The 17,595-nt window shown below is 30.8% G+C and overlaps 1 protein-coding gene across 50 annotated transcripts in view; it reads right to left on the reverse strand.

Annotated features, from left to right (window-relative positions):
- The window catches only part of LOC122508873 (Down syndrome cell adhesion molecule-like protein Dscam2), a 176,013-nt gene that overhangs the window by 103,782 nt on the left and 54,636 nt on the right, over positions 1-17,595 (reverse strand). Inside the window, exon 8 of one of the 50 annotated variants that reach the window (XM_043622471.1) lies at positions 15,318-15,441. The exons of the other annotated variants lie outside the window; for them this stretch is intronic. Coding sequence (XP_043478406.1) covers positions 15,318-15,441 — 124 coding nt within the window. The remainder of the gene's footprint in view (positions 1-15,317; positions 15,442-17,595) is intronic. 50 annotated transcript variants of the gene reach the window in all.

A 17,595-nucleotide genomic window follows, 5' to 3' on the forward strand; every position in this document is an offset into this window, starting at 1 on the left:
TTTTACTCCTGTTGCAGCTTTCAGAAAATGCAAAAAAAATCGATTTTTTGAAAATTGTGACTGTATATAACCCCTTAAGTAAAATAAGTCAAATTTGTCGCAGGATGAAATGTTACATTCTTGGTCGAAATCGTCGAAATCCATTGGGCATCAAGACAAAGTGATGAAAAAAAACATGCTGTTTGCGGAAAGCATTTTAATGTTTCACTCATCAAGAGATAATGTTCAGCTTAGGTCATAAAAATAACTACTTAGGGGGTTTCTGGGTTGCTGATTATGAATTCAAAGTCAGTTTATAAAAATACAAAATGGCGGAACCAATATGGCGGATGAAAATGGAAAAAGTCAAACCTTGGTCATGAAAAACTCGGGGGTTTTTAGAGTCACTGATAACGAATCTGATGTAATTTTTTGAAAATACAAAATGGCGGATCCAATATTACGGAGGAAAAATTTTAAAAGTCCAGATAAACTGTTTAAAATGACTACATTCTGGTTTTCGAGGTCGCTAATACTGGATCCGATATTTTGTATTTTTAAAAATGACCTTGGATTCGTAATCAGCAACTCAAAAATGATGAAATTTACGTCAGTTTAAAAAAATCGGGCATGAAAGGGTTTAAATAAGATTAATTGGTATTTAGTCACATTGTATATGTAAAAATACAAAGGATTTTATCCTTTTATCCATTATAGAACGGAAAGTGAATTTGAAAATTAGTCTGTAAAGCCTAATAAAAGGCGTGAAACGTATCTTTCTCGTAAATTTGATATATAATGTTTTTTAGTAAAATTTTTGTAAGTGATCCACCGCTGGAGCAACAGTAATCTACATTTGGACCATTGTCAAATTATCTTTTACTGTGTATGTAAGTAAACTTAAGTCTATCTTAAAGGGAAGTGTCTATTTCTCTAAAAATAATCAGTAAGATGTCAAAGTCAAAGCTTAAAAGATATTAATCGATTTCTGAGAAGTGACTATAAATGTACTCGTGTTTTCTAATTAACTAATAGGTTCTAATTCTGATTTTATCGCGTTTCAGGAGATCGCTCGCTCACTTACTGTTGAGTACTAGTCCCAACAGAGACTCCGATAGTCTTCATGCCTCAATTCCTGCCCAATATGTTTCATGTTCCCTTTGACCACATCTTTCAATGGCTCTTTTCATTTCCGTTAATCCCTGAGTGACCCGGTACCCAGATCAATAAAAGTATATTTACTGAACCCAACTCATCCAGTATGCTACGGCATTTCCAGACGAGTGTCAATTCTATTAAGAGATTTATTTAGACACCTTATCGCCGCCTGACTATCCACACAAGTACTAATCCACAGTCCATATTAAAGCTTTCTGTATACCATACTTCGTCTCCAAAGTGAAAAATACTTCTTTCAGTTCCCGTAGTGCTTCTAAAAACCATTGATTGAAGTTGGTCTAGTTTCTCTTTTACTGCCATAAGTTGAGTTGACTCTCGCTGTGTGCAATCTTTTAAGACTTCTAGGGCCCTTCTTACAGCATGCTATCGATCCACTTACTTAGCGGCTCGGGCACGCCTCACTTTCTCGCTGCCCTGAAAGATAATTTTGCTTGTGGTCTTTAGGGATTACCTCGTCCTTTTCCAGGACTCCGGTGTATGTCCTTTATTCTAGTACTCTTTCCATTCCCTCGCAAAAACTTTTCCAACTGATACCTCGTGCCTTCTCTACCTCCTACATATAAGGATTACGAGCAACATAATATGCATCCCTCGCTTGCTGATTCTTACGTTTCTTGACTTTATTGTAAAGTTTTCTTACTGTTTATCTAAGTCCTTCCAAATAAGGGTTTCACTACTTATTACCCTTGCTATAGTCCAATTTTTTCGCTTTACAGTTTCTTTCATGGAAGCAGATAATTGAATCCCGCATATATTCAGTTGTGTGTTCCAACTCATCCTCCGTTTCATAAAAGATAGGGAAGTTAACCATGGAGACATTGGAGTCTTTATTACATGAAGCCCAACCAGTACTCCAAAGATTAAAAACGTGTATTAGGGGCCATACAAATATTACGTCCTACTTTAAGGGGGTGGGGGGAATCAAACAATTTGTGAAGAGGGGGGCAAAAAATGTCCAAAAATAGTGTAACTTAATAAAAATAAAAATCTATAATTAAGCAATAGACGAGTGTATAAGTAAAATTAATTATTAAGAATACTAATAAATATACAGTCAGGTCATGCTAAGTGTCGTCACTGGGAATTTTTTGGGACGGTCTGTTTCAGTAAATGGCAGTGGCCAAAGCCACGCCCCTTTACACTGAGAAAACTGGAGAGTCAAATTCAGAGGTTCAAAAAGTGTATGTTTCCTTTGCTTATGAAGAGATTTAAATAGTCCTTCTAAAATAAATTTTGAATTGATAATGGAAATCTACTTGTATATTCTCTCCCATTATATCTGAGAGTTAAAAGTTGCGCAGAAAATGTGTACGATCTGATGCGCGCGAAATTATTTTTCTGACATTTTATGTATTTAATTTAGGGGTTAGGTTGCCATATTTATTCATTTCGCGCCGGATAAGGAAGGGATTTCTCAAGATGGTTAATTTGTCCCTCTGTTATAAACTCATTTTCCCTCCAAGAGAAATGGCACGAATATCTGTCAATGGTGTATTTGAACATTTAGATTGTTATCCAATAGCTAACTCTCAAATATCAACGATTTGTCCCTCCAGATGTTTAGTCCAATACTCCAGTTTTCTCAGTGTAGTAAAAGTGGTCATTTCATTGGTTTATGTTGCAAACCGGTTTGGCGAAGTCGATTTTTCGCATTGAAGAGGGTAAAAAAGGGGGAAAAGTGACACTTGTCGGGTCTCGAACGACGACACTTTGCGAGACCTGACTGTAATTAACAATACAAGTGACATATGCTGCGTGATCGCGATTTTGAGTAAAATATAAGCGTTTGGTTAATTTTTGTATAGCCATCCTAGACTAATTTCTTGTCGTAGAATGTGCAGATGAGGTCAAAAATGATGATAATAATTAGTGAAATATTGCACATAAAATTATTGCGATTAAAAAATAAACATTTGTAGAATAAATTTATGTAATATTCAGGATAAATTACACAGGCCTGCAAAATTTCAATATTTTCTGTTACAAAAAGGAAGATTTGAATATTATAGAATTGGAATCTGACCGCCAAAATGGAAAGACATCCTATGTCCGAAGGATGCCTCTAGGATATAAGGTATCTTTTGGACTTTATTAAATAAGCTTATTAATTACTGTAAGCCATAAAATGTAAGCATGAGTATTTATGAAGAGAATTCTATTCTATTTTATATCGTTATATTACATTATTAACTACATCTAGATTAAAATTTGTTTATTTATATCGTTCACCCCAAGTCGAATAAATTTATTTCTTTTTAATACTTTGGAAAAAATCAATGTTTTGACAGAGATACAGTTTATTTGATTTGGTAAACGATACATAAAACAGAAAATATTCAAACTTACACAGCTTTCTCTTAAAAATTGTAAAACCGTCCAAACAAGTTTCAAAAAATTTTAACAGCGATATCTCAGAGCTAAATAAAGTTTTTTGCAAGTTTTAAAATTCATTCTTTCCAACGGATGAATTTACAAACTGTTAGAAAACAAAATTTTCTCTTGACTGTGTCAATTCTAATGTTAGATTCAAATTTAGAATGTTAAAAAACATCTGAAAATTATTGTGCAGTTTTTGGTTCTGAGATTCGCTTAAATCTTATAGGCCTGCGTAATTTTGACGCTTAGAATATATAGTATAAAAATTTATAAGATTTAGAAAATTACATAGTAAAGGCAAATCAAGTTATCTTTTTATTATCCAATCAGTTCTAACACACATAATTGAACTCTTATAAATAAAGTATTTTATAAAATTCATAGAAATTACGACTAAGTATTGAAATAATAAGCTTACCTGTAATTGTATGTCCAGTATTAGTAACGAATTTTGACGTGCATAATAATTAAAATTCATGCAAAAAGCACATGCAAGTAGAGGAAAACAGCTAGTAAAGAAAAAAAAGAAATTCATTAAAAATTGCAGTTGAATAACTAAATACTATACTTTATATCCCATTAAAAATAAGTATTATAAAAAGCAGTTATAAAAAGTAAAGCGTAAACGAACTCCTAATATCATTTCATATCGAAATCATATAAAACTGTTTTTATTTCTTATATATTTAAACAGTTCCTCAATAATTTCTACTTAATTTACATGGAATTTTCTTGTAGCGCTTAATTTATAAGTTTATGAAAAAGTATACAGTAGAAATTAGAATTAAAATTTAATAAAATTAAAAATTTCGAATTGCAAATTGCACAACTCGACTCGGTCTACTTTCGATTCGAATCGGCCAATTCAAAGTTTCGAACTGCGAATTGCACAACATACTACATACACATCATAGCACATTACATAGCAATTCGAAAGTCTAACTTCGAATTTCGAATTGTGCGATTCGAATCGAAAGTTAACTGAGTCGAGTCGTGCAAATCGCAATTCGAAACTTCGAATTTCGAATAGGCCGATTCGAATCGAAAGTAGACCGAGTCGAGTTGTGCAATTCAATATCGGAAACGCCGATTTTTGAATTGACTAGTTCGAATCGAATTATCTCCGATTCGAATTTTCTGTTGTCGAGTCGACTCGATTAAATGCACACCTTTAGTAAATACTACCCTAGTATGACTCAAGTTAAACGCAGTCAGCTTAGTGGTTTGCGTTTCTATGTGCTAAAAGTGGCCGCAAGATGGCACTGTGCGCAGCACGCGTTATGTTTACATTCGAGTGTATGCATACTTTATTTGAAAAACACGTTACAAACGTTATAAATTAGAATCAAATGATTCATTTAAAAAAGAGTATCTTAATAGTGTTTAATTAGTAAAAATCTAGTTCTAGTATAGAACAATGGCAAAATATAATGGACGTGTTTGCGTTGCTCCTAATTGTAAATCGGGTTATAAATATCAAGGGAAGGCAGAGAAAATACATTTTTTCAGTTCCCGGGAATAAAGATGTTGTAGAAAAGTGGCAAAAGGCGATTTTAAGAAAAAATTTTGTAAGAACTGGTCAGGTCGTATGCGAAAAGCATTTTCTTAAAGATGACATTCTGTGGAAGCGAGATGTAAAGGACGGTAATGGGCAGGTTATGGCATCTGTAAGTATGTTGTTTACGGAAAACAAATTTATCAATCCTTCAAGTCAAACTGTTTATGTAATTAAATCACAGTAATTTAATGTTTCAACATTTTTATTAAATAAACACTTTGACTTTGAGGATCAATAAATTTACTTAATGCACTAATTCAGACGGCAAATCTTATTTTTCATTAATTGATTCTTTAATTTCAAGACTAAAAAAAAATTTCACTCAAAGTATGCGAAGAATATTAGTAAAAAACCTTAAATTAACATAAAAATATAAAACCTTTCATCACTGTTTCAACATAAAATTGTATTATAAATTCTTTGTATAAAAGTCATACTAATAAGTTATAAATCGTTTTGTTAAGCATATATTTTGTAGAAGTTAGGGGAAAAACGATTTTAATAAAAATTTTTAGCTTTTCCTTGACCACGCTATGGCCATTATTACGTATGCAAGTTCTCTATATTTTTCCTGTAATATTCGCGTTAAAATACACCAATATGCCAAATTTTAGCATTGCATGTTAAATAGTTTAAAAGTTAAGGGGGCCAAGATCACTTTTTATGCATTCTTGGCAAAAAATCGTACAAATTCGTTGACAACTCTATGACCATCACCTCCAATCACATTCGTTATTTTTTTCTGTAATCTACGTGTGAGAATACATATCTGAACTAAATTTGAACTCTAGGTCAAATAGTTTAGCCGCTAGGGGGGAGGCAAAAAATTGGCTACTGACGCAAGAGTCTCACCAATAGGGTTCCGAGGTTTTCTACAGATTCCCTCTCCTCTGTCGAGAAAACCCAATAGACGCATGGTCCTGGCAAATAGGAGTAATCAAAATTTCAAGTCATTCTGTACACGCAACATTTAGTATTAGCTATAATATATGTAGTATAAAATTGTAAAGAACATTTCTACGGACGTATAAACACTTGTACAGCTAGTATAAGCTTAAAACGGGTGTATAATCCATTTAAAGAAGCATTAGCATTCTCTGTGAAATTTTCACCAAAAATTTTTTTTTATAAAAAAATGTTTTTTCGAATTCTGTGTGAAAAATAAGTGAATACGTGTTTTTTTATCTTTTTATTTGTTCAAAATTACGGAAGTTATGATTTTTTTTAATTTAACGTCTTCAGAAGCAAATTACTTTTGGTACACTTTTTACTCTGTTTTACCAAAAGATAAAAAATAATATAAGGGAGTGTAAGGTATGGACATGTGAATGCTTTAACGCAACTAGCATGAACATCTGGATCCCAAGTGTCACATATTCGTGAATTGTTGCGGTTGAGCACAAGAGGTACGAGTTTCAATTATTTTTGCATTTTTTGTGTACTAATGTACACAAAAAATGCAAAGACAATAGAAACTAGTGCAAAAAAATGATCCTCCACTATACCTTACAAAAATTACGTCATAATACCTTACAAGCTATTGTTGGAAATATGACGGTGTCACTTTCATACAGCGCGAATTGAGAAAATGTAAAATACCAAAACTCATGGTTTTATAAAAACAGCATTTACAAAAAGAGGATCATACTATGGATTATGTGCTATCACTGACGGAGAATATAAACTTGATGTAAAACTTCAGAATTTTAATGATTTAAGTTAGTTTAAAAAAGGAGATCCAGTATCCACACGGAAAAATGTTTGGGACAGTATCTGTACCTTTTGCTGCATCGGTTATCCTTGTCTAAAAATTTTACTATTCAATTCACTTCACACTTATTATTTCCTATTGTTTTTATATGAAGTGAAGTTAATTGTTGGATAAATTTTTTGAAAGGTATAGCATGTGCACCTTACATTTTTCCGTGCATTAAAGGGTACCTCACACTTGCAAGTAAGTGTATATTAAAACTACAAATATTTTTTCTTCAGACATGAAAAAGATTTTGGACATCATTTGAAGCCGATATGGAACTAATCCAGTAATGATATTATTACTTTTGGAATTATATAACCTATTTGCTAATAATATTAAATAAAAATATGTGTTTTACGTGAAATGTTTCAAGTTAAAATTTCAACTAGTTAAAAGAATTAAAACTCAGAAAATTTATTTTTTAATCAAGTAGAAATGTGACGCAAAAAACAATTTTGACTTTTTCAAAAATTTATATGGTGTAGAGGGGGTCAATTTGACCAATTTTGCCAAATATCGTCTACTTTTTTAAGTTTTTCTTTATATGTGACCTGGAAAGTGAGAAGGGACCTTGCGTGCGAAAACACGTTTCCTAGAAAACATCAGTTAAAGTTTAACTTAGAAAAACCCTTGTTACGTTTTTAAATATTAATATTTTTTAATCCAGTTAGGCTTATTTTCTTTACCGTGGATCACAGTATAAAAATAAAACACATACAAGTAATGAACAATTTTTTTAAATAATTGTTTTATAAATTAATAACAAATCCCACAAACATATGCAAAATAATCTAAGTTTTCTAAATAGCAACAATAAGTATAAATAAGTGACACATGTTTGTAAGGGTTTTCGAGGCCACTGATTACGAATATGATGTTAAATTGACAATTTGACAGTTGACAGTTGTCAACTTCTCTAAAAAGTGATCGTTTTTTATAAAAAAGACAGTAATAAGCTTTTTGAGGTCGTTGATTATGAATATGATATCAAATTTGAATTTTAACTGTTGACAGTTGTCAAAGAAACTGTCAACTTTTCCAAATAATAAAAAATTATCGTCTTTGTTATTTTAATTTGTATAATAACAAAAAAATCAGTTTTTTCGTATTTTTACTCTTGTTTCTTTTGCCTTTAAATTTTTTTTAAGAAACTTCTAATCAACTTATGACTTTTGGTTTTCACCATCTTAAAGAGCATTTCAAACTCTATCCGAATCAACAAAAAAGAAAAAATGATTTTTTGACACGTAAGGTCCCTTTTCATAGACCAGGTCACATATACTTAGTAATAGTAAAAATTATTATTTGAATAATAAAATTGAATATTACAATAGAATTACGAATTTCGCAAAGGGCTCAACTCGGTTTTTTTTAAATTTTACAGGAGAGACAAAAAATGTTTTATTTCAAAAAGCTTTAATTAAAAGAGCAGGTTTTTTATATTAATTAGATGCTATTTTGTATGAGAAAATGATAAAATAATTGTCTTAAATTAAAGTGGGTTGGAGAAAATTGATATTATAGTTTTCAGAGTTGAGCCCTTTTCGAAATTCATGAAAAAAATTCAATCATTTTAATCATAAAAATATATTAATTAAATATTTTACTATCGAGAATCAATTCAATTATTTTTTTATTTAATTTAAAAATGTAGGTAATAACTTTTTGGAGCTCAAAAACAATTCAGCAATAGGTTAGAAAACAAACAAGCTTAGGTTAAAAGTCAAAGGAAAATACAGTTTAATACATTTTTCTCCGTTAAAAGTACCTCAGATGAAATTTTCCTTTCAAGAAAACGTATAATAATGCAAAAAAACAAAAAAGTGAAATTTGAAAAAAAGCCGAGTTGAGCCGTTTTCGAAATTCGCAATTGAATTTTAATTTGATCTTTTATTTATTATAATTTTAGATCATTATAAAATAATACTTAATTTTGTTCTTTCTAGGTGGAAAATACATTCTTCAAGTAAAAAATCAAGACAATATTAAAAAAATGGATGGTGATAAAATGAACATGAATATATTGGTAAACGGCAATAAAAGTATTAAAAGAAAAAGTAATGAAGAAATTTCACCTGGAACTGCATCAAAAATTAGAAAAGAATAAAATTCTTTTAATCTATTTAAGAAATTCATAAATGATTAAAAAAAATTATGTTCTGTTCTTCATTTTGCAAAAAAATATTCAGATTAGTTTTAAAAATTAACACATTTACAAAAAAATTTCTTTTGTTCTTAAAATAATTACATTATTTTTGATATATGGATTCTCTTATATATACCTATAAAATATGTATATATTGATTTATTGATTGCATTTAAATTTAATTAAACAATTTATATATTATGTAAACATAATACAATGTTCATATATAAATGACTGTAAAAAAATAAACTTTGACTTTGCTCCCAATTGAGGCCTTGGATCCAATAACTCGCCCGACGCTCGAAGGCACGCGCTAATACCAGTCGGGTAGCAGTGAGTGGCCCAGAGGCGCTCACTGCTCACTGACTGGCAGTTACGCGTTCCTCCGAGCGTCGGGCGAGTTATTGGATCCAAGGCCTCAATTGTAATTTCTTTTTAAATATCAGATGCTGAAAAACAGAAAAATTTTCACGCGCGCTTGCGCGCGTTTATTTAGCTAGTTCCTTTTAAAAAGTAACTTTTCTTAAAACCGAAGTAATCGATTTTCGATTTTTCTCTTTCATTACAGTCACTGAAAAATAAATAAATTTTTCCAACTTATGCTAAAGTGGTGTTCTATAGGGATAAAATTATATTTAAAATTATGTTAGTCGTTGTACAGAGTTTAGTGAAGGAAATTGAGAAATTAAACCACTTTAAAACTTCATTCCATTAGTAAGGCTTTTGTTTTGTTATTAAAGGTTAATATTTTAACAAGTGTAAAAGTCGAAAAAAACTCTGTGTAGTAACTAACATGATTTCAAAAATATAATTTTATTTATTTATTAGTGATTGTAATGAAAGAAAAATATCGATTACTTCGATTTTGAGAGAAGTCACTTTTTAGACAGAATTTCAATTTATTTTATTTTTTTATATAACAGAGTAAAAACTGTTCCAAAAGTCCTTTCCTTCTGAAGACGTTAAATTTAAAAAAATCATAACTTCCGTAATTTTGAACAAATAAAAAAACACGTATTTACTTATTTTTCATATAGAATTCGAGAAAAATTGTTTTAATAAAAAAAAAAATTTTGAGTGAAAATTTCACGGAGAATGCCTCATTATATTTGCGGTTAATTTAAGATAGAAGTCGCGAGTCGCACGAATGAAGGCAAAATGTTAGCATTGTGCGGGCATTCAGTACTATTGATTGGTTTCTTGCCACACACACGAGTGCACAATGACTTCAAAACTTGTTCTTATTACAACTTTCATTGCGTGATTGCGAAATTAGTGAAAGTTGCATAGAGTAAGGGAACTGTGCGAAACGTGAAGTTATGATTATTCTTTTCTATTTTTAAATCCTTTTTTTAAATATCCTGCTTTACTCTTTGTTTCTAATTATGCTTGCTCTTAGCCTGTACCAATGTCTGTGTAATTGCAATTGCTTTTGAAATTAGCATAATAAATAATTATTAAAATACATTAAAATACAAAATCGATATTTAACCGATATTAAAATTCACATTGCTTTGAATTTGGAAATATTTGTCTCTGTTGATTGAGTGTATTTTTATAATTGAACATTAATAAGGGAAGTCTGCCGGTTGTGGGCACCCTTTTGTTTTTGCCTCATAACATTTGTCCATGTGCATGTTATACAAATATATGTGTACAAATTTAAAGCTAGAGGTCTAAGTTGACTGTCAGTGAAGGAATTAAATTGATTCCTTTAAATAAAAAAGTTTTATTAGAAATTTAGTGAAATGGAAATTTTTTGACAAAAAAATTTTTGTACCCGGTTGTGGGCACCCTTGAAAAATCCGCTAAAAATGGAAAAATATTAAAGGAAACCAACCAAATAAAGAAGAAATGAAAGTTTCTTTATTTTAAGAGACTTTGCCGGGATAAAGAACAAAAATGATGACACGTTTTCACACTATGCTCATCGCTAACAAAAGCATAATGCTTGCATGTGAAGTAGCTAGTACGCAAACCATAACGCACTTCTAATGCACTGAACGACTATTTTTATCGCATTTAATAGAGTTTGCGGCTGTCAATTTCCTTGGCAGAAAGTTTAGATAGATGAGACAGTAGTCTACATCATTTTCAGATGGTAGAGCCTCCTTAACATAAAGGTGCCCACAACCGGGAATGACAGTCATTTTTTAAAAAGACCAACACATTTTGTGATGCAGGATTTTGGTTAAACACGAAGGTAAATCACAAAATATAATAACAACACTGCAAAAAAAAAATTAAACCCTTTTTTTCTGAACGAATCTACACCCATATGTTGCTCTTCGAAAACAATACAAAATTACTTTTTTATTAATTTAATGCAAATTTTCTTTATTATGCTCACAGCTATTACACAAATGCATATATATTTGTTTTGTTATCAATACGAAAAGTCCGTATTGTCAACGAACACGACTTGCAATACTTAGATCAGTAAAGTCTGCTTGCCGTCGAAGTTTACGTAGGGGTGCCCACAACCGGCGCACTTCCCCTACTATATTGTTGAGTGCACTCATTGATTAATTATCAAAACAAACAAATAATACACTACAGGGTTACTCTAGCATCAACATTCTTTTTTTAGAAATGAACAATTTCATATTATAATGCACTATACTGTTTAGTAAACAATGAGCGTTAATGTAAGCATGTATTAAACCTATTCTAATTTGGTTAAATCGAGGCTACTTACTGATTTTTTGCTTTCATTAATGAGGGGCTCATCCAAGTTTTTTAATTAAATACATTAAGTTAAATTATTAAAATATCGATTCCTGATATAATTGACTATATTTATTGTAACCAAGTTTTACATAAAAATATGTATTTATTAGATCTTCTTGCCCATGTAATTCTCGTCCTTCTCAACCTCCAGGATACAATTGTAATAATTCACAGAAATCCCTATCCAGTAATAGGAATTATTTTGATAGACTTATTAAAATAACCAAACTTTTGTCTTCTAGTATAGAACGCAGCACACCTACAATGTTATTCACACAATCATCCGGCGAAGAAAGTAACAAAAGACTCCGTGATACTTCACACTCTTCCACATCGAGCGGCCCTCCTACGGATCCTCCCGGGAACAAGACAGACAAGAAAAAGTTCAGAAGAAATATCACTGGACTTTCTGAAGATTACCAAAGCCGACATTTATGCCCACCTATGGGAGACCCTCCTAATATGTCATCTAGTTCCTCAAATTCAAGACCATCTTCAGGAATGGCTCGAACCACGAATGGACAAACTGAATTTTTTCCAAGAATCATCAACAGCTACAAAACCTTTTGGGCAACAGAACGCAAGTAATATGCAGCCAAATAACAACTATTGGCATTCTGAGACAGATTACGTTTTAGACAACTTCATCTATGATAACTCGTTCAATCCACCCTTTTTAGTGCTAATGGAATCAACAACCCTGGCAGAAATCTGGATAGAATGGACCCGATAGCCATTGGAAAAATGATGTCCAATTATAATATTGGTGATAGGAAAATTCACATTAGTAGACAAAACCAGATTAACATTCTTTACGATTGAATTGAAGACGCAAATGCCGCACTATCATCGGAAGAACTTTATGATTTGGGCTATAAAGTATTTTTACCGGAGTCCACATTCTGCAAAAAAGGATTTATTAGAGTTGATCCAACTTATCCTGTTCCTGAAGTGATCAGCTATATGAATGGGAAAACAAAGGGTATCTTGATTTCAGCAAAAAGGAGATTACAAAAAGGTAGTACACTCGACTCTCGGATCTTTTGCACTTATGGGACCAAATCCTCTCATATCTTTTACCAAAACAAATGCCATGGTAACGCAAAACAAAACAATACAGTATTTATGTTTTAGTTTTAATATTTACATTTATAGTAATTAAAATTTTAATGTAATTTTAATCACATAATGGAGGAGCTGCTATAATTCACTTTAGTTAACCTAAGTTATCGTGAAATAAATATTTTGGCACTCTGATAGTCATTTATTTATTTAATGTAAAAGGTAAAAGGTGCGGGAGAAAAATTGCAAAAGGATCGAGAGTGTAAAAGATCTGAATGCAAAAGATCCGAGAGTCGAGTGTATAATATTTCAATGAATATTATAGACTTAAATTTCAGATCCCAAATTGGTTTTTATTTATCAGGTAGCCCATACTATAATACCTATATTAACCTCCTTTTAAAAGATGCTCAAATGTCAAGTCTTCGGACACGTCACTGCTTAATGTAGAGCAACACACTTTACTTGCGGAGAAAAACATGAGACGGATGGCTGTGAGAGCACAAGATATGATAATTATTGCATCAATTGCGCTGCGAACCATAAATCTTCGTCGAGTTCCCGCTTGGTATGCAGATTTCAACTTGAAATTAGGAGAGAACGCTACATTTCCAATCGTTCAAGAGAAGAAGCAATCATCATCCTGGGTCAAAAAGGTACTTTCAGTTTAAGCCCTGATAATAGAATTGATAACTTACTGGATAGCATCTGTAGGTCTTATAACACACAATTTGACTCATCAAACAGAAACTTTAAATCCTTGCCTAACTCAAACACTAATATAATAATTGGAGAAAAAATGCAGAATATGATCCGACATCAATAAATACGAATAATGATTACACATAAGAATCAAAAACATTACGAAGAACAACTAAACTCTGAATATGATATAAATAACAAGAAAAGCACCTCAGAAGATTTTGATCTTCTGAGTTTGGTATGGGAGCCTTTGACAGCAGTACCCATTGGAAATTTATTCATCACTAACCTGGTCACTTTTTGGAATGTAGCCCTTATTTATTATTTAAGATTACATCACTATATTACATAAGATTTCATTATCTTATCTTTAAAAACGTTATCTAAAATTATCAAAATTAATTAAATTACTTTGTTAATTTGTAATCTACCAAACACTGTTTATATCGTTGCCTGAAAAATGTATCTCGTTTTTACAATTAAATAACTTTAAAAACGCTGTTTTTTGTTTGGTAAGAGCCAGGATTGAATTTCTGTCAGTTATTTAGTAGCCTCATAATCAGATATGTATGGCTAGATTTCAAAGAATACAAAGTAGATTTTTTAGATTTACTGCTAAACAAACGGATACGATAACTTTAGATCGCATATCAATATTATAACAATAACATTATGATTCTTTTATGTTGATTTACTTTTTTTATATAAAATAATAAGTAATAAAATTATTTGTCCCTAGATCAGTAAATTTTTTAGCTCTTAAGAGATCACCTCAAGTATATGAAACCATTTTAGGAAAAAAATATGAATCACGAAGATATTTAGGTTTGTAAAAGTTCTATGAGAAATTCTAGTAATTTTCCGTTGTATTATTCTGCAATAAGGTCTTTATTGCATAAGTTTTTGTAATGTAATTTTATGTTTATTTTTATGTTCTAGGACCGATGGTTATTCATAGGAGACCCATAGGATATCCTAAATATTTAAATTCTGTAAGGAAATATAATTTATTTTTCTTTGATCAATTGTATTAAAAAGAAATAATAGTATGGTTAGATAAACTTTTCTTAAAAAATAAAGCACCATTTAAGTATTTCATCTTTGAAATCTTTTAAATTCTTAGTCTCAAAAGATCAGTGGAACTATTAAGATTTTAAAATATTGATATAGAAACAGTTACAGAAAAATATAATTTCCTTACGATGAAGAGAATAACTACACAGGCCTGCAAAATTTTGTTCATGTCTGTTACAAAAAAGGGAGGTGATTCTTACATATTTTTTGACACAGAATCCGAATCTGACCTCAAAATAGACCATCACGTCAGGATTTTCTGTAATATTTGGTTAAATGGTCAAGAAATGACTATTTTTGTGTGGCTTACCAAAAATCTTATTTTAATTTTACGAAATGGTATCGTATACTACACAAAAAAGTCTTGAATTGAGTTTACAAACGAACTAATTTTAAGATGTAACAAAAAGTAGTATTCGAATATTTAAAATTAGTGTGATAAAAGAGTCTTAAAAATAGTCGTTAACAGAGATTGAATGAAGCCACAATGTGGTCTTAAAAATAGCCTGTCAACTATTTTGAATTTTGCAATTTTGATTGCAAATTTCTAATTATAACATAGGTAATCAAAAGAATAATTAAAAATGGATATTTCATAATTTAATTTGTTTTATTTTTAATGCTGATCTTAAATTTGAATACAGCACATTAAAAATGTATGGGAAAACAGATTGCTTTTTGTTTCAAAATTTTGTTGACCTGTGTATATAATGAATTTTAAAAACAGCGAATTTGAGGTAGCGGCAGTCCCTCACCTGTAAAAAGGAGGTGGCATGGCCTGCGCTTCCGCGAATAACGTTAACGTTTCTCCTTCTTCCTTGACCATTCCATCGAATTTAGATCTAGATGGCAATCGAGGAGGACTTAAGCCCACCGGCTCTAAAAGGGAGAATACGTCATAAAATTGCCATCTATTACAAAGATAAATTGTTCATAAAAAATATTTATATACCACATTTACAATTTTGATAAAATTAATGTTGCTAATAGATAACTTAAAACTTAATTTGATTTCTCAAAGAAAAAAATTAAAATAATATTTCTAACAGACATTTAAATAAATATAATCCAGACAAAATACCAGTTATCAATACCAATTTTGCAACATTATCAATTTTTTCACATATTTAACGGGGGTATTTCTATCATTTTAATGGTGATTTATACGTATGTGAAATAAAGACAACAAATCTGGCACAACATTGGCAGAGGTTAACAGATCTGGCAGTTTTATTTTTATGAAATTTAGACATAAAGGCTTAACATCAAGGAAGTCTGTTCCATATTAATATTAAATAATTGTTTCACATTTTCATTATTTCCTAATTATAGGCCTTATTTAAAACGTTTGATTAAGACTGTCGTTAAGTAGCTCTTAGACTATAAAAAAGCTGTAATTGGACGAAAAGTTGATTTAATAATAATAAAAAGTCAATTACAATTATACCAAAATAATTCAAATTATCATTTGACTTAAGAACAGAGTGCAATTGAGGATTCAAGTGCAATAAGGAGATACCGCGTGCATTCAAGCAGAAAGTTGAGCGCTTCGTTTATCTGGCGAATTTCACAGATTTACAAATTAAAAGCATTTTTTTGCCAATCGAACAAAACATTTCTTTTCGATTAGAAGGTGTTTTTTGAGTAAGAAAATCAGTTTTAATTTTTTCCCCTCATGCAATTTTGCTGTAGCTGAAAATTTTGCATTTTCGAGGTGTGACGTCACTTAAACTTACCTGTAGGATAATTAGCTTGTCAAAATATTATGAGTAGGGTACCATAGAAAGGTAATTTAATTACCTTTCGATCCATAGGTTATAGAATAAAATGACTATTCTACACTAGATTTAGTGTATGAAACTACTATTTTCATTTTTAGTATCCTTAAATGTGTTGCTCGGGGGTTCTCCATCTCGCTGATTACGAATCCGACGTCAGATTTAGAAAATTCAAAGAAGTGTATTCAATAGGTGCGAGTTCGATGGATTTTTAAAATACTCGTCCACCATAAAGAATCCATTATTATCAATTTTCAAAATCTGACATCGGATTCGTAATCAGCGACCCCGAAAACCCCCGAGTAATGAATTTGAGACTATGATTTTAGTAATTTTAGCGCTTAACTAAATTTATTTTTTTAAATTTTTGCTGCAAATGTTTAAGTTATACTAAAAATGAAGAAAGTAGTTTCGTTCACCAAATTTAGTGTAGAATTGTCATCTTTAATCCAATCGTAGTCCACAAGGGCTCAAAATTTTCGTAATAATATAAACTGTCAATGAAAATATTTAAACATAAACATTTTTTACAGCTTGAAGTGGAAAAGAATAGAAGAAATTACTCATGTGCCTAAAAATCATCAAAATTTTCATGAAATTTGATATTTAATAATAGACTGTAACTCTCTTAATTTTCGTCGAATTTTATTCTATGACCTATGGATCGAAAAATAATTTCAGTACCTTTCTAATGGTACCACATTCATTATATTTTGACAAGCTAATTATCCTACAGGTAAGTTTAAGTGACGTCGCACCTCGAAAATACAAAATTTTTCTTATTTATTAAGAAAACTAAAAAATATATATGTATATAAATTAATAGTAGTAGTTGAGGACTGATAGTAACGGACTGCCAAGATTCAAGGTTCAAGGCAAATAATGACGATGTCTGTTCCAATTATTATTCACAACTCTCAAGAATCTGTGACAAAAAGGTAAAAATGAAGTATCCTTTTTCACAGTCTATACTAAATGTATGAGAGATAAATTTTACAATTATTAAAAATGAACAATCACTTTCATACATTATTTTATGATTAATTCATGATCTGATTATATACTCAGTCGGTTTCTAGGGTTTATTCTATCCGTGATCTTGATGTCACTTTGGACTCTACATTTGATTTCAAAACTCACAATTTTAATATTGTCAACAATGCTCATAGGGTTTTAGGTATGGTCACCAGAAGTGCTTCTAGTTTCACAAATATTGTTGCTCTAAAGGTTTTGTACTTTTCCCTTGTCAGAATAA

Source organism: Leptopilina heterotoma, unplaced genomic scaffold, assembly GCF_015476425.1.
Source record: "Leptopilina heterotoma isolate Lh14 unplaced genomic scaffold, ASM1547642v1 Lhet_58, whole genome shotgun sequence".
Lineage (NCBI taxonomy): Eukaryota > Metazoa > Arthropoda > Insecta > Hymenoptera > Figitidae > Leptopilina > Leptopilina heterotoma.